The following is an 18,011-nucleotide window of genomic DNA, read 5'->3' as shown; positions in this document are numbered from 1 at the left end:
AGGAACTCCTCCTAAACCTGAAGAATAGCACCTTGTCTAACGTGTTTTTCTCTCTGAGTTAACAATTCTGAAACTTTCCTTTTTAGCAGCTGTTGCCAACAGTTGAAATTACTTCTGCTTCAGAATCTTTCCTGTATGAGAGAATGATGGGTGCTGTCCATGTGAATCTGTGTGTGCAGGCAACGCTTGACCATAACTGCTCGCTTTGACTTGCAAGTCGTCTGTTTATTAAGTCAAAACAGCTTTTCCTGCAATCTAGAGAATGTAGCTCTGAAGAGCTCAGTCAGAAACATCTCATACTTTGACTGCATTCAGCATTCACCTCTCTTGTATATGTGCCAGTCTCTGCACATTAAAATGACTTGTTCTAAGCAAGGCAAGAACAAGAAGTGCAACATAAGCGATTGCAGTGTTTAACCCTTCTATGCTTTTCATTTGGAATTCCCCCTCCATGACTTCAAGTACTGTTCTTCCAAAACTGTTATAATTTGCAACAATGCTCAGTCTTCCTTTGCTTTGTACTGCTTGTCTTTTCCATGATATGATTTGATGTTGGATCCTTTTTGATTTGTCCCTGTCATCCAGCTCGTCGCTCCCAGCTCAGTCCCCTGGACAGTAGCGTAATCAGCCGCCTCCTGGCCCCCACACAGGCCTCCCTAGCTAGGAGTAAAAGTGCTGCTACCTTGTCTGCTGATGGACAGGACCCCTCAGGTAACAGGAGGGCAGAAAAGCCTCAAAGTCTTACACAGTTGCTCTTCAAGCAAGAACTTAGATGACAGCTGCTAACTGTGCTACACTTTTGTCTGAATCAGACAGTTAATACGTGGTTATGTGTAATACTACTTACCCAGTATTTTCTGTGGTCATTAATACCCAATTCATATGCTATGTTGCATGTTTACTTTACAAAACCATAGAATAATACTGGCTTTTAAACTCCAGTGCTGGTTTACTTGCTCTGCAGAGAACCAGATGCTGGTGTTCGTTCAGGGGCTTTTGTATGTGTTTTTTTTAACTGACAGAGATCTGCATTTGTCAATTTGAGACATTTTGGTTAGAGCAGTACTAGGTGATGAAAGGAAAACAAACAAACAAACCTATAATTTCAAAGTGCAAAAAACTTATATTTCTTTAGGGAAGAAACTCTTGCAGGAACATGACAATAGAGTTACCTTAAGATAAGTACAGGGAACCCTGAGCTGGCTTCGTTCAGCTGATAGGAGAAGTCAGAGTATAATAGAAGAGAGAAACCCTGGCTGACTCAAGCAGTTTTGTGTTGGCCCAGACTGACCTGATATTTCCACACCAGGGCTCAGTTTACTAGAGCAGGAATTTGCATTGAGGGCAAGTCCCTCTAGCTGCCTCCCACATGTCCTGGAGTTGTTACTGGTTAATTAATAATGTCCCAGTAAATGCATCTCTGGAACCAGTGTGGAATCCTTTCTCTTCTTTTACCTTACAACTTGTGTTTCTTCTTAAGTATGAAATCCCATCTTTATTTTTTATCTTACACCATTTTACTTGGTCCTTGTCAGTACCGGGGAAATTTCCACACTGTTCCCCTTGTCTAAGTTTTTATATTTTGGTTTGTATTCAGTAGTCATATTTTTACACACCTGTGTATGTGCTTCTCTTATTTTACCATGAATACTTCAGTTCATGTCATGTGGGGAAATGCCTTTTTTTTTTCTGTTACTGTTAGCATGTGACACTCACTATTGCTGAATTAGATATTTTTTAGAAGTTTACTTAGAGGTACTTTTTCATTTCTGTAGAAAAGTACTTGTGCTTTAACACAAGCTGTGCACAAACAGAATGCAGGTCTTCTTGCAGAAATGCTGCAAATACAAAAATAAAATGTATTTTCCATAACGTTACAAAACCACATGCTGCATTTGTCACAATTTATTTGAATTATAGAATCCAATATCTAGTTTAGAATATTTTTGCATCATGTTAGTAAAAAAGTAATAAGATAAAATTTCTTTCAATATATTCTATGTGAAGAGATTGACACTTTAGATAGTAAAGGTATCATAGTTAAATAGTTGACTTTTTTTCTTGATAGATTGCTTTTACACCACCTTTGAAAAGAAAGGAGGTTTCCTCCTTGTTGAGGAAACATGCTTAAAATCTGAACCTGTCATGAAGAAATTGTCAGGAAAGATGCTAGGCCATTAAAACTGAAGCAGTTGTGATCAAATGCAACTTGACTAAAATTAAAGTAACGCTGGTGTACTGCAAATTTGGTCCATTTTTGGAAAAGCATTTTATTTTTATCTGCTCCAGACTGCTGCTTTTGGAGTGTTTATTCTTGGTGCTGCTGCTTCCCAAGTACTAATTGTGTGGTGGTGTCTGTCCCTGCCCCGTTGCACTGTGCACTTCCTGCGGTGTTTCCCTGTATGGTTTCTAACACACACAATCTCTCTTTCTCTTTTTCTCCCTTTTCCTTCTCTCCTGTTTTTATGCTGTGCACTTGGTTCTCTTTTTGTCTTGTCAAATTCCTGACTTTTATAGAATCTCACCTCTGTCCTCGTTCAGCTTCAGCCAATTCCATCAGTTCCCCAGTCCCAGCTCCTAAAGTGCCGGTGCGCAGCCGTAGCATCGACAGGTTGAAGTCCTCTGTGTCTTCATCTGATGCAAGTTCACCTGATTCAACCCAGGTTTGTTGAAAACCCACAGGAATTAAGTTTCTATTAATCTGGGGGGTTGGAACAGCTCAGGATGGGATCCTGTTTCACCTCTTTGCTGTTGCTTTCAATAAGCATTAATGAAATGTACAATAGCATTTGCCTAAAAAATACAGAGTATTAAAATCAAATTGGAATTCTATGATACTTGATCTCTTTTGTATCTTGAAGGCATATTGTTTGCTGCTTATGGTTCCCAAGTTTAATTTATGTAACAATTAAACACAGACCAGGTCTGTTTTTTGGAACATAAAAGAAATTCAAAGTGCATCTTGTTGAGCACTTGCTTGTTTGTTGGAATAGCAGCTCTTCTGTCTGCAATGTATTCTAGAGAGTCAGCAGTATTTTGTTTTTTTGTATCTTCTAGAAATCAGAGACAGAAAAACCATCCCCAGGTTCTGGTTTGAGGCGCCCTCCCTCACCATCCATGTCTGCCCGTAGAAGATCCCCCTCTCCTGCTAATTTGGTGAAGCGTCCTCCGTCCCCTTCTGCAGTCAGGTACGTGCCCAGGTTAAACATCTGCAGTCAGGTATGTGCCCAGGTTAAACATCTGCAGTCAGGTATGTGCCCAGGTTAAACATCTGCTGCAGTCAGTTATGTGTCCAGGTTAAACATCTGCTGCAGTCAGTTATGTGTCCAGGTTAAACATCTGCTGCAGTCAGGTATGTGTCCAGGTTAAACATCTGCAGTCAGGTATGTGTCCAGGTTAAACATCTGCTGCAGTCAGTTATGTGTCCAGGTTAAACATCTGCTGCAGTCAGGTACGTGCCCAGGTTAAACATCTGCAGTCAGGTACGTGCCCAGGTTAAACATCTGCAGTGAGGTATGTGTCCAGGTTAAACATCTGCTGCAGTCAGGTACGTGCCCAGGTTAAACATCTGCTGCAGTCAGGTACATGCCTGGGTTAAACATCTGCTGCAGTCAGGTATGTGCCCAGGTTAAACATCTGCTGCAGTCAGGTACGTGCCCAGGTTAAACATCTGCTGCAGTCAGGTACATGCCTGGGTTAAACATCTGCTGCAGTCAGGTATGTGCCCAGGTTAAACATCTGCTGCAGTCAGGTATGTGCCCAGGTTAAACATCTGCTGCAGTCAAGTATGTGTCCAGGTTAAACCCGTTCTGCAGTCAGGTATGTGTCCAGGTTAAACCCTTTCTGCAGTCAGGTTATGTGTCCAGGTTAAACCCCTTCTGCAGCCAGGTACATATCCAGGTTAAACATCTGCAGCCAGGTACATGCCCAGGTTAAACCCCTTCTTCAGTCAGGTATGTGTCCAGATTAAACATCTGCAGACAGGTATGTGTCCAGGTTAAACCCCTTCTGCAGTCAATTATATGTAAACATCTTTTATTCAGCATAAAATAAAGGCTTCTTCCTGTCTCAATGAGCTGTTGGATGACCTATGCTATGCCTTGTTTGTACAGAAAATACTTAATTTTGGGTCCAATTTCACTTTTTCAAAATAGGGATGCAGCTTTTACTTCATTCTTTTTTGGGCAGACAAAATACACCCTAATTTTCTGTGCAGTCTGTGCACTGAAACTGACAAATCCTGCGAGCTTTTGAATGAACTGATCCAGGTGTATTAGCATAGGGAGTTTATTGGATTGAAGTCATAAGGTTCGTCCTATATGTGGAGTAAATGGAGATCTGGACTAGCAGTTCTGTTTTGGTGTTAGGTCCCAAGTAGCTAGGCTGGGTGCCCAAGGTGTCTTGGAATCCTGGTTTGAGTTTTATGGGGAAGGTACCAGTAAATTGTGGGTGGATTTATTTTTAAAAGAAAGGTATGTGATATAAACTAAATAAAGGAGACTAAGGATCTCCTCAGGTGCGTGGTTGAGGTTTTCATTGTTAGCACTGAAAAATTTTCTTTATTTCAACAGACAGAAGACTCGCCCACCTTCACCTGGTGTGTCAAAACAAAGGCCACCATCTCCTACTCCAGTCTCTAAATCAGCACCCATCCAGCGTCCATCTCTCACACCAGGTGTTATAAACATTACCAAAAAGAAAATTGAAGCAGAGAGCAAACCAAAGGATAAGAGCACAGAAGGAATAGGACAAGAGCAAGGTGCTTCCCCAGCCTTGGAGAGGGATGCAGGAGCAGCTAGCACAAAGACCAAAGAAGGTGGGTGTTTCTCAGTGTCTGACTCACTCCTTCTGAGGCCTTTCCAGTGTCTGCTGGGACTGGGGAAACAACTGGCTCATGAAGCAGAGCACTGGAGGATAGGATGCTTTAAGGCAGAAGCTGTTCATTGCTGATTAAATAATAATTTTACATGGTATGATTTTGGGATGTGAATTTTAATGCAGTAGTTGGTTTATTTGACTTGGAGATTTAGTCAGGAGCTTTCAATAATACTGTTTGTACTGCAGTTTTAAGAAAAGCAGGAATCCTCTTTGCCTTTTGGACTTCAGCTGCTCTGGCTGAGGGATCTACTAGCTTAGGTTTATAAAGTCTGTAGTTAAACTACACAAAGGTCTTTCAGTTCAGTTGGTAGTTCTCAAAATGCTTCTGTAGAGACCTTCTTGGAGGACAAAATCAGCTCCTGTTCATCACAGGCTGAGAGAGTTTTCAGAGTGCTTGAAAGCTGCCTTGGCCTAAGTTCCAGTGAATGTGTCATCATTGCTGTCTTGAGAAGAGTGATCAGTTCACAAGTCACACTAAAAAATTATCCTGGTAGGGTAAGGAGAGCCATATACCAGATAAGCAATTAGTGTTCTAGTCCTCTTCGTTGTGCCATGTGGGCCCAGCCTCTGTCCCTCACTGGGAAAAATGCCAGCTGCCATCTCCAGCAGAATCTGGGAGAGCCTTCTGATGAGGTCTGGCAGGCAATTCACTGTGCAGGACTTAGAGGACCCTTGACAGGAAAAGGGGGGATCTTTAGGATGTAGGATACAGCCAGTGGGCTGAACTGGGGGTGAATCCCTCAGGCTCAGGTAAGTGGGAACGTGTGCTTGCTGCATGTGACTGCATGTGCGGTTCCTGTGTGCTTTCCTGGGCTGCTCCTGGTCTCTGCCACTCCTGAGGCTCCTCCTGGTACTGCTTCTGTTGGATGTGAAGAAGTGTTATTCAGCTGAAGAACTCCATGGTACAGCTCTCTGGGCATGTGTTCCTGTGGAAGGAAGCCTGGCTGGCAGAGGTGGATGTTTGTACAGTCTCACATCCCTCTTTGGTGTCACGTCCTTTGTCTTTGCAGTCAGAATGTCCATCCCTTGATGTGCTGCCATACTGTTGATAAATGTCTTGTGTGCCTCAGAGCATCATCACTTCTGATCAATGTCATCAGTTGGTTGAAACCTCCATAACAGTGTGTCCTAGTCCTGTATCTTCCAGGAACATCTGTCCTTGTTCCTTGGATGCCTGACCTGTCTCCTCTCTACACTGACTTCTGAAACTGTATTAACCTAGTTTATCTGTTTCCCTTTTAGTTTATTCTTAATCTCAAAATAGTCATCTTTGTAGTGATTCCTACTGGGGCTGAGCAAAGCTCTTTTTCTTTGACACATAGAACAGAATGAAGTAGTGGGCATGTTCTTCAGAATAAGAGATTATTTAATTTCTCTCTTTGAATGTTTTGGTACACTGCAATCTTGCTATATAAGGCAAAATCTTTTTTCTTAAGGAGTTGCTTTCAGTTTTCAAGGCAATTTTCATTTTAGACATCTGTGTCAGCAGTTCACCCCATGGGTTGGTGCAATTCCCTGTCCCAGACAGCTTCTGAAGTCAGAGCACACCATGAATGGCATGTGGCAAACCAGTCTCTAGATCTTGTAGGTTTAGCCTAATTTTAGCTTTGTGCACTTGTATCTTCATCCCATCTCTTCTTCAAACTGAACTTGTTTGCCTGTTGCTGACAGCAATCAAGTTTTTGTCTTGTTTTTTGTGTCTTCCTACTGCAATATACTGTTCCGCAGTAAAACACTTTTTATTTTTCAGTGACTGGAGCAGTTGTCATTTCTGGCAGCAGCCTCTGCAGCTTCTCAGAGAATTAAAAGGCTTGTTCAACTTAAAGCATAAGAAGTGCTCCTTCATGAGCTCTCACCTTATGCATGATGATAGGTAATAAACTATCATGGAGCCTCACATTTTCTATCTGGGTATTGAAGGCTTTGAAATATGATTCCTAGATTAATTGTGAATTAATTGCTTACCTTGAAATCTGTTGGAATCTTCCCTCCATTCCAGCTAGTACTACATTTTGCACGTGTTCAGAGATTGTTTCTCTTGCCTCTTTCTCTCTTTCCCCTTCCCTTACAAAAAGATCCTTTGATAAAAAGACTGTTCTTACCAGTAATGACTAGGAGTACAAGGAAAAGGAAACTGAGTGCAAAAGACTGTCAGAATTTTCTTAAGGTGTGTTAGCAGTCGTGTTGGGAAGTCTCATGTCCTGCCCTATGGAAACAGGCTTTACAGGGCTACATGGAGATGAAAACAGTATTGAAGTATCATATGGAAATCATCAATAAAACTGCAGAAGTAAAAATGCAATGGGAAGATCCCAAACCCTTTCTTCTTTTCTTTTTGCTCCCTATTCTTTCTGTATCTGCAGTGTTCTGAACTGTTGTGACTAATTTTCTTCTGTCAATACCACATACCGTATTTGAGCTGTCATTATCATGTTCTAACCCTAGGACTTAAGTCTAAAACCTTTAGGCTTCTTGCTGAGCATTAGGTTGTATTATTTAGGTTCAGTTTTGAGGAGGGGAAATAGGCTAAACCTGACATTAAATGTCAACCAGATTTGATACAACAGAGATTGCAAACAAGCATCAAAAAGTGACCTCTGCTGTAAAAAGTGAGTAGTCTGAACAGAAAGTACACTCACATGGCAGAGGAAGAGAGAGACATTTTGATTTCTTCATGGCTGTACACTGGCAACAGTAAATGAAACCTAGGAAGTTACAGAGAATAGGAAGAAAAGCATCTACCTGTCTTGAATAGGCAGATCTGCTAATGGTTTTTATAAATGCAAAATGCTCTTGCTCAGGAGGAGGAAAGCCCCTTTTGGCTGAGTTCAAATTTGGAACAGTCATGGCTGATTTTTGTTAGTACCAACATGACTGCAACTTTTTCCCACATCTGAAGCAATGTGTTGTCTGGGGAGCTGGTGTTTTCTCAGCTTTGGATAAATCTAAATGTTAGAACACTCTCTATGCCTGCACTACATCAGTGCTGAAATGCTTTTCCTAGGACTGCAAGAACCTTTTTTATGCACAAAAGACAGCCATGATTCAGCTGCTGAGAGTTTGCTGTGTGTAGTTATACCCTGCAGCTGCAGGTAGTGATTACATGTCCATAGGGCCTAAGCAGCTTTTCAGGTGTTAAAGTTCCCAATGATGACTTTGTGTTTCGAATGATTTGTCTTCAGGTCAGAAGTAAAACAAGTGGTCAAATCCTGGTGTTATAGTTCATTAAAATTACCTTGTCTTCAAGGCTTTATAGATGTTAAGCAAACATGAATGTGCTGATTTGTGAAATGTTCAGGAGAAAGGTTGATCCTCAACACATTACAATGCTGCTGCTCTACTGACATCAAGAGCTGATTCTCTGAATATTCAGATGATGAATTCTTAAATTACATTCAAACAGAAGTGTTTCTAGGGGTTAGGAATAACTGATAGGAATCAGAGTTCTTTCAATATATATATTGAGAGCAGCTGGATGGGAAGATAGTTCTGTTTTGAGTTTTTTCCTGATGTTAATTTGTGATAGTGCCTCTGATGTTCAGACACCAGAACACCAAGCAGGGCATGAAGAAAGATAAACAGCAAGACCTGCAAAAATCCACTTGCCTGTTGGTTGAAGCTGTTTTGATCTCCATGTAAATTGGAAATTGATTTGTTGCTAATATACAGGAATATGGTATTACTGAAGTCATTAGTATATGCCTTCAGGGCCAGATAAAATGATGATTATTTGCACTCCAGCATACTCCATGAATATAAAGGCTTGAATGTTAATGTTATGAAAAAAGAAAAATAAAAGAATGATAATTGCTTCTATAGGGCCCTGTATGTTCAGATTTATTAGAAGGAAGCAAAAGATATTTCCTGAAGCCATTTTTTCCCAGTTTTCTTCTCAGTGTTCAAGCAGAACAGAAATAAGGGTGTCTTGTCAGAGACATGTTTTTAAATGCTGTGATAATTGGAGAGCATCTTTAAGTGTATCACCTGGAATATGGCTGGATCAGTGTTGAAATGAGCTGTTGCTATTTAGCTGTTACTAGTGTCAGATATTGTGGCTTTGCATCTTCAGGGTTCTTGCAGGTCTTCAGATAAGGGTGCAATCACTGTGATGAGCACTGATTGAAAAGACAGTGAATCAGTTGGCCATAAGATCTCATCTCACAGAGATAACATCTTTCCTAATTTTAAGTTCCTGGAGCTTTCTAACAGCAGATTCTTTTAACCTTTGCAGAATCAGGTAGCAAAGCAGTAGCAGGGACCACCACAGCTGAAGAAGCTGCTAAAATCTTGACAGAGAAACGACGTCTGGCACGGGAGCAAAGAGAGCGTGAAGACCAAGAAAGAATTCAGAGACAAGAAGAAGAAAGGTAACAACTGAGGGGAAGAAAGGGATGCTTTCAGTGGTGGGGTGTGGCTGGAAGGGACCCTCCAGCTGCATATGTTTTCTAAGTTTTAATTTAAGTTCCTGCAAATGTTAATACAGTTCCTGAAGCTGAGAGGCACTGGCACTAACCTGGGGCAGGTTGCTGTGTGTAACTTGAGTTTATATCTCAGTATATATATATATGATTTCACAATCCTTGTGAAATCACTGCTTCTTTTTCCTTCCAGACACCAGTGGGGCTTTTGTTTCAAAACTAGAATGTACTTTTTGCATCACATGTGTTTGGTTTGTTTGTATTTGGTTTGAAAGAGTCAACCTCTCTGTATTAAACTTTCCTTTGATCAGCTTAGGCAGTGGTTTGATGGTACATTAAATCCCACTTTAGTGATATGAAATATGGATCAGGAGTATTGCAGGCAAGTAATTCAAAGTGTTAAGTCAGTGTGCATTTGGTTCACTGCATAGAAGTTGTTAAAAATAAATGGCTACATTAGTGCTGACTAACTTTATTCAGATGAGGGGTCACTTGTCTGCTTCTGTGAACACAGTGGAATGTCAGATTTTGTTTGTTTCCCAGTTGTGGATATGAAGCTGTCAGAAACTTGCATATAATCTGCTCTAGGTATTTTATCAGAAATATGTCATCAGATCTGCTCTGTATGTCTGCAAGAGCTGGCAATGTGCACCTCATTGTATCTCTGAATTCAGGCTGTAGAGGAAACAGTCTTTTAGAAAATCCCACTGAATTTACATTTGACAGTGATTATAAGCTTCGTTCATGTCATGGTTGCAAATGGCTTTTGCTAAATGGTCGTTGCTTAATCCAGTTCTCAATCAAACATTCCATTATTGGAACAACCTGCCTTGACTTAATCAGCAAGGAGCATTTTCTCACAGACATTTTGTTCCAAGTTATTCTGATTTTCCCTTTGACAAGTCTGGATGGTGGCATTTGTAAATCATCTTTATGCAGTTATTTTTTGACTGGACTGCCTAGAACTTTCTTGCTTTCATTCTGTCTCTTGTTTATGCACACTTTTAAAGAAATAAAATACCCAATGATCTGTACCTTGGACACTCTAGAATCAGAGAAGAAGAAATGGCCAGGAGAGCAAGTGAGGAAAAAGCACGACGGGAGGAGGAGCTGCGGAAGCAGGAGGAGGAGAAGAGACTGACTTATGAAGAGCAGCAAAGACAAGCTGAGGAGGAGAGGATCCGCCGGGAGCAGGAGGAGCAGGAAAAACTGGCAGAGCTTCAACAGCAGGTCTGTGGCTCCAGCTGGGTTCCTGCAAGAAGCTGCTGCTGTGGTTTCAAGAGGGTTGTCTTGTCTTTGATTCTTCTTTCACAGAATGGTTTTGACAAATCTCTGTCAGGCATGCTGTGAGGCCGAGTTCATCCTGTCTTAGATGGATTTGAGACTGTCCGTAGGTCTTTTCCTTGCCCTGGTCTCTTGATTTATTTTTTGTTTCCTAGCATTTAATACATTCAGGTGTGGGCAGAAGCAGCTATTTTAGAGTATTTTTTTTTAGCCATCAGGAATGCTTCTTTACATATGTAAAATATTTGTACTTAGCCTACTTTACCAGTGGACTGCTATGAGTTACAGGGAGATGGTCTGTCTGGCTTACTCTGATTCCTCTCAAAGAAAGATTGGTAGTGTTTCCAAGTCTGCTTTTCCTGTTGCTGAATAGTCTTCCACAGCAAGTATCCATGTACCTTTACAAAGGCATCCTTTGAACTGAAGGGAGCAGTTCTGCAGAAAGCAGGCTTTCCTTAAATTAGATTAATTCTGAAAACTAAAGCAGTTTTACATTGAAATATTTGTGTTCAGGGGGCTGGAGATTGGGAATGGCTTTGCTATATGTCTGGATATTTCTTTAAGTGTTTGTTAACAGCAGTTACTCTGAGTGTTAACTGTGTTTCTATCTTCTTTCCAGTTATACTGGAGAAGATTTCCTAGTGTAGAAGGCACAGAAGATGTTCAGTACCAAGTGTCTTGGTAGCAATACCTGACTGCCAAGATTTTTAAGTTAACCTTGACACATTTAGAATTTAATTGCTGTCTTGTTACTTTATGGATTGTCCTTGTTAGCTAAATGTTCATCCCAAAGGATAGTCTGAACAACAACATTCAGTAGCTCAGCAGCATTCAGAACATTTGCATTACCTCAATATAGTTGGTTTCACTTTCTGAATGTCATAGTAATATATGTTTCTTATCAGTAACTGGGTAATTGACATTTATTTGTAATGTGTGGTCATATTAAATAGTGATTGTCTGATGTCTTTCTGTGTTGACCCAGATTCTGCAACTGCTTTGCTTTTTACTGTTGGGAATGAGTTATGCACTGGGTGCTCTCTTCTTTTTGTTTTATTTTCAGAGAGAAGAAGCTGAAGCAAAAGCTCAAGAAGAGGCTGAAAGACAGCGACTGGAAAGAGAGAGGATTATGCAGCAAAATATGCAGGAAAGGCTTGAAAGAAAAAAGGTAGCCTGTTTTGAATTCTCAGCCTAAAATGAGCAGGGAAATGGTCTAAGATGCAATTAGATTGAAGTGTATTTTTTTAAAGACTGCCAACTCTGGTTTGTGAAATTTAAAAACAGTGATAAAAATAGCACACAAATGAAATATGAAAATATATTGTGATTGATGAATTTTAACCAGAATGCTAAAATAGAAAGCTCTGTATGTCATTTTAAATGTTCTCCATGTTTTAACAGAGAATCGAAGAAATAATGAAAAGAACACGAAAATCGGATCAGAACGAATCCAAGGTACTTTTTTGTTTGGATCTGTATAATGACAGAATAGGATTTTTTGCCTTGTGTCCTGTCTTTCTCTGTTACCTTTACACAAAATGTCTTCCACAGGAAGTGCAAAGTTCTTGTGCACCAGAGTAATTGCCAGTAGTTTTCCATTGCACAGATTATTCTGCTTGGCTTGCTGTGTGAAAAGTCTTTGTTACATTTTTGTTCAAGGCCCACAGACACAAAGTTATCTGGTGTTACCAATTCCAGATTGGTTTTTAAACTACTGTTTTAACCAAACAATGGTTAGTAATGGATTTTTTCTTTAGCTGAATGCATTCTGTTTTTTACCAGAAAACTTAAATTTCTGGCATCATCTGTTTGCTTAAAGCAAGTCTTGGATTCTCTTTGGATTGCTATTGCTGGAGTAAACTGGATGTATTTTTGTTAATGCAGTGACCTAAGTTTTGTGAAAAATTGTGCACATTGAGGAATAGTTGTTCTTCTTTGAACATTCAAATATTCAAGTCTTCCAGTATCTGAAAATCAATAAAAATTTAGCACACACCTTAGAGAAATGAGGGGAAAAGGACCTCAGGAGTAATAGGTAGGAGGTGGAAGTGGGTCCCACAGGCTCTGGCTCAGCAGAGCACATGCTGGGTGACCTGGTTGTCTGTGAGCCTTTGAACTCATGTGGCCTCACTTCTGGGCACACAATGGTCTTGTGTGGGAGCTGTGACTGAATTTGTGAAACTGGAGAGGACAGGGAGTTGTTCCAAGTAACACTGTGGCAATTCAGTTGCAGAATGAAGGGAAGTCTGCCTCGGAGGTGATGGAGGGAGAGGATATTGAAGAGGAGGAAGAGCTGGGTCTTGAGAAGACTGATCAGCCAGGTAAGGAAGCTGAGTGAGTCAGGCCTGGGTGGCAGTGAGTCTCAGTGATGTTTAAGCTTTGTTGAAAAGGTCAGTTCTAACAGCACTGGTCTGAGACACCAGTCCCAGAGATGCCAAGGGAACTCCTTTCTTGAGCAGAGAATCAAGTCTAAATGATTTGAGAGTGAAATGCAGGCAGCATGCTTTCATTTTACAAGTGGATTTTTAAAGGATGAAAACAAATTTCCTGTTGGTATAGGCAGTTTGTCTATAGACAAATAAATCTGATGAAGCCAAGTGCCTCGGGTTTTGGCTAGGAAAGGTTATTTTGGCACTTTTATTTTATTCATTCACAACAGCAGTTCTGCTACTCAAGTTCTTTTTTCCCTTGTATTTCATTTTTTCTCTCCCCCTCCCCCCTCAATGTTCAGGAAAGCTAAATGGTGTTGACTTGCTCCAGGAAGTCAAGGGTGAGGCAGAGGATTGTTTAGAGACTGCACAAAGCATGATCTCTGCAGAATCTGAAGCACAAGATGAGCCAGACTTGAAGGCCAGTGAAGTGTTCATGAATGGAAGTGACTTGAAAAGTGATGAGGGGTGTCTGTCTGTTACTGAACTAAAGGATTCCAGGTGAGTCTGCTGTACTGTGGGAGCACCTAGCTGTCACACAAGAAAGCTCTTGTATGTTAAAATTAAATTCAGTGCTGTCTGCAGCACCTTGCTGGCTTTGTGGTGTCTGTTTGCCTTTCTCCAGCCTTGTGCTGTGTGCTGTCAGCTCAGAGCCTCACACAGAGCAGGCAGCTCAGGATAATTGTGTAGATGGCACCATTTTAACAGTGCTGCCTTTGCTGAGAAGTGAGCCAGCAACATGGCAGTGTTGATTATAAAAACTGACATTGGCTCAAAACCTTTTCCATTGAAATGCCTTGCAGTTCTTCTCATTAACAAAACATTAAACAAGAGGGAGGAGGATAACACTGGAAAGGAAGAATAATCTACAGAAAGCTCTAGAATGCTTTTGGTTGTGCTAAAACATTAGATACAATGCAGAAGCCTCCCTTACTGAGGAATTTGGTTCTTTTACTATTTTTAATTTTATTTTTTTTCATCTACTAATGGAAAATTTGTCCTCTGATGCTTGTTCCATTTGCTCATCTAAATGCTAATGATTTAGAAATGACATTGAGAACACTATTTTAAAGTGATGATAAATTAATGTCATTCCTCCAGTGATAAAGACATTTCCATGATTGTCCTAAGCATGAAAGAAAATAGATCTTAATTTGGGTTTAGCTTTTGAATCTGTCTTAAATATTGCTGGTCTTCTGAGATTTAGTTTTATGCTTAAAAAATCATAGCTGGAGACAAAAAAAAAAAAGGAAAAATGCACCCTATAAAAATGAATACTCGATGATCAAGGCTTTGAACTTGTTGCTTTCTTATATCAAATTTCTAGAGCCAGAAGCCTTACCTGAGAGCTGTTAGTGTGGTAAAAAGTGGATGTATATTGCTGAGTTGTTCTTCCCCATTGGCTCTTGGAGGAGAAATCCTGTGTGGCAGCTGGAGCTTGTCTGGGAATGCCCTGTGGGCTGTTCAGAGCTTTGCAGAGTATGCAGACTGTTAATTGTCTGTCCTGGAATCAGTGTAAAGGTTAAACATGTGGAAACTGCAATACAAGTACCCATTATCTTTTTTTTTTTTTTTTTTTTTTTTTTTTTTGGTAGCCATCCTGCAAAAGAAATGGTTCTTGATGACTCGCGGAAGTTGGGTGTTCATGAAGCTGATCATACAATTGGACTCATTCAGAACCTCAATGGAAAATCTGGTTCATGGACTTTTGAGGAGTTCATTGATGTTGGAGTACATTCCAAGTCAACCAAACTGAGCTCGGACAGCATCTCTGCTGGTAACTGTAATCAAAACTTGAATGATGCTGCTACAATACCTTCTAGTCCCAAATTGGTTTTTGAGGAAGATGGTTCAGTGAATTCATTGACCAAACCTATAGATGCTTCATCAGGTAATCCAAGCTGACTTCCCTGTCTCTCTTCCCCTGGCTAGGCAATTCACTTCCTTGCATTTTGCTCTCCTTGCCTTAACTACAGCTTCTTATTTTCAAGGCACTTTTTCCAATGTGTAGACTGGAGAGAAGGCTCTTTAGTGCTTTTAACTTGAATTCTGTCAAAAGGAGTCACCAACTGATGCCTTTTTAGGGACTTGATAAGGCCCAACATTAAGGCTCTTCCAAAGACACAGCTGAGCCCTTGTGAATTTCCAAACAGCATTGAAGCTCCTATGTTGTACTTTAAGGTTTTTCTAAGATATGTTAAATGGCACATGTTACTTTTGAAGATACAAAATAGTTTGAAAGGTGTCTGATGTAACTATTCCTAGGCATGTTCTGGTTTTGATGCTGACCTGTGTGGTCTTACAAGGTCTCTTCAGGCTCTTAGCAGTGTGTTAGCTGCCCTCTCTATTTACTGTACAACAGTCTTTCTCTTCACTGAGGCAAGTAACACCAACCTGAAATTCCACAGATGGCTGTGTTACATTTTGGGAGGAGTAATAAAGCTGTACACAAAAAATATTCTGAATTTTCTGAAAGAGGCAGGGCTGCATCTCAAGCCATACGTACTTGAGCAGCCAAGCCCTGAGGCAGTGCAGTGCATAGTGTGTCAGAGCAGCTTCAGGAAGCCAGTTCATGTCACACTGGACTTCTCTGGTGTTGGAGCCAAACCCCAAAGGGCTGTTTTCACAGGAGATCTCTTTCCATGGGATAAATGACTGTGTGATCAGTTGAAGTGAATGCTAGTGGAAGAACAAGCCTTGCTATCCACATTTCCTTCCAGTGATGTGTAGCACTTTCTTTGATTAAAGTGTAGCACTTTTCTAGACTGAACTGTTTCCCGAGTCTCCTCTGTCACTCTGCGTCTTGTGAATTTTAATTCCATGGGCACACCCTGATGGAGGCTTCCCTTGAGGCCCCAGCAGACTGGGCCATGGGAATAGACAAATTTATTGTGGTTCTGCTGATCACTTTTTGTTGTGATCAGACTCATTAACTTTTTAGTGAAGGAAGTGTGGCCTTTTAATTTTGAACTTGAAAACTTTTAGGCATAATACAGTTTAAGAATTCTGTACATAACTTGGAAAACTAATATTCCTGTACAATTAAAGAAAACCTACTGTGCTGGTTTTGGACTGTGAGTGACCAAGTGGTTCTGTGCTCACTCCTGGATGTAGACTGACAGTGATGATGGATGCATGTGGCATAAACAGTTATGATGGTTAAATGTTTTCTTCTCTTTGCTCTTTGGACAGAACTGTGAACACTAGAGACCTGGAAATAATCTGATTGCACTTCAGTAATCCAGTGTTTTCTCAAGTACCGAAGGCCTTGTTTTGAAAAGCTGCTTGTTTACTTTTATCCATCTTCAAGTTTGCAAAAAACACCAGGGGAGGGATGACAGACTTAATTTGCACCTTGAAACATTTCAGGGAAACTGTTGTGCTAATGTTCTTTTTTTTGTTCGTTTTGCTAATTGTTAGATAAGGTTTCCTGGTTCAAATATTCCTTGTTTCCCCTTTGCAGTAACCTGATTGAGTCTTTTTTTCTTTTTTCATATCAGTATCATGTAGAACATGCCACTAGGGGCTCCTCACTTAGCTGCAGACTTTGCATATTTCTAAAATGACCTTGATGAAATAAAAGACTCACTCAGTTTATGTTAAAGCTGAACTCCCTTTTTAATGTCTAGAAAAATGTTTTTGCTTGTTGGTTCATGTGCTATTTAAAAATGCAAAATTGAGTATTTTGGTTTTGAATGAAGAAAAGCTCATTATTATCTAATATGAAAATATTAGCAGTTTCAAAATGCAAGTGTTGTACCATCACTAATATGTTTTAAACTATTGGCAAACATCAAAACATTTTTCAGCATGTGCTCTAATATATTACAAAAATGTTAAGTCCCTAGATTTGTCTGTTGGTGTAGTTTAAGGTGTCAGGTTTTTAAAAATGCTTTCCTTTTGAATTACTTATTTATCTACACTTATGGAAGTATTATTTTATTGTGTACATAACAGTATTAGACCATTGAAGTCATGTTTTGTTCTTGTTAATTATTCTAAGTGTTCCAGTTCCAGCTTTATAACAGTGGCTGCAAGCTGCATATATGTTTCCCTTCCCCTAAAGTCTGCATTAAATAATCTATTTAACCTGAACTTGCCTGCTTTTTTCAGCATGAAGAGATTAACGAAGCATCTTCTGAAAATTGCTACTAAAAGTAATAATGCAGCCTTGTTCTGATGTCTCCTGTACCAGATAGACTGGATAGGTGATGACTTTAAAGAGCAGCTGTCTCAAAAGCTGCTACAACCCACTGGCTGATCCCTCAATTCCAGTGATGCATCGAGCAGCAGCTGTTTGCAGTGGGTTTGCTGGAACCACACCTGTTCTCTCCTCGACACCTCAGTTGCAACAGGAGCCCTCAGCCTTCTCCCTCTTGCTGTTCAGAAATACTGTAGAACTGTTTTAGACTTTAGAGCAGTGCCTTAGGTAAAAGGAAGACCGTATTTTTGTATGATAGCTGTTTGTTCTGGCAGAGACAATCATTCTAACAAAGATGCCGATATTTTTTCTGTGCTGAGATTTGTTGGATGATCTGATCCAGCCCTGTGTAAATATGAGTGCACAGTTAAATAAACTTTGCAGTTGAACAATGCTTTATTTCTGGAATGTTAAATGTGACCTTACTAGGCTTCTCCACCCCTTGCCATGCTGACCTGCCTTGGGATGCACTCTGGTGCTGCTCTAACTGCTCCAGCTGCAGATTCCCAAACTAGCAGCCTCTGGCAGCTGCATCTCTGTGGTTGAGAGGGGTTTGCACTAACACCTTCAGCTCTTGCTGTGTTGGTCCATGTTGATGGCATGATCTGAGCTGAGGAGGAATTCTTTAACCTGCTTTTCCCTGCCAGCCTTTGCCTTTCCCCTGCAGCAGCAGCAATATCTCTGTGTTGGGAGGGTGAGTCCAGCAGTGGAGCAGGGACCAGCAAGATGCTGCCTTTTCATTTTTTGCAAGGGTTCTCTATCAGTAGTTGAAAGGGAATGGCTGGAGAAGATCCAGTTGAT

At 40.5% G+C, this 18,011-nt stretch overlaps 1 protein-coding gene across 1 annotated transcript in view; it reads left to right on the top strand.

Moving 5' to 3' along the window:
* Positions 1 to 17,604, top strand: part of MAP7D3 (MAP7 domain containing 3) — a 44,061-nt gene extending 26,457 nt beyond the window's left edge. The window contains exons 10-20 of the mRNA XM_056491752.1: positions 586 to 711; positions 2,518 to 2,663; positions 3,058 to 3,188; positions 4,572 to 4,816; positions 9,110 to 9,245; positions 10,346 to 10,526; positions 11,644 to 11,748; positions 11,982 to 12,035; positions 12,808 to 12,901; positions 13,312 to 13,510; positions 14,605 to 17,604. Coding sequence (XP_056347727.1) covers positions 586 to 711; positions 2,518 to 2,663; positions 3,058 to 3,188; positions 4,572 to 4,816; positions 9,110 to 9,245; positions 10,346 to 10,526; positions 11,644 to 11,748; positions 11,982 to 12,035; positions 12,808 to 12,901; positions 13,312 to 13,510; positions 14,605 to 14,914 — 1,727 coding nt within the window. The 3' untranslated portion in view covers positions 14,915 to 17,604. The remainder of the gene's footprint in view (positions 1 to 585; positions 712 to 2,517; positions 2,664 to 3,057; positions 3,189 to 4,571; positions 4,817 to 9,109; positions 9,246 to 10,345; positions 10,527 to 11,643; positions 11,749 to 11,981; positions 12,036 to 12,807; positions 12,902 to 13,311; positions 13,511 to 14,604) is intronic.
* Positions 17,605 to 18,011: the final 407 nt, after the last annotated feature.

Source organism: Oenanthe melanoleuca, chromosome 4A (assembly GCF_029582105.1).
Source record: "Oenanthe melanoleuca isolate GR-GAL-2019-014 chromosome 4A, OMel1.0, whole genome shotgun sequence".
Taxonomy (NCBI): domain Eukaryota; kingdom Metazoa; phylum Chordata; class Aves; order Passeriformes; family Muscicapidae; genus Oenanthe; species Oenanthe melanoleuca.
The sequence above is the reverse complement of the archived record's forward strand: the minus strand, read 5'-3'. Positions and strand labels throughout refer to the sequence as shown.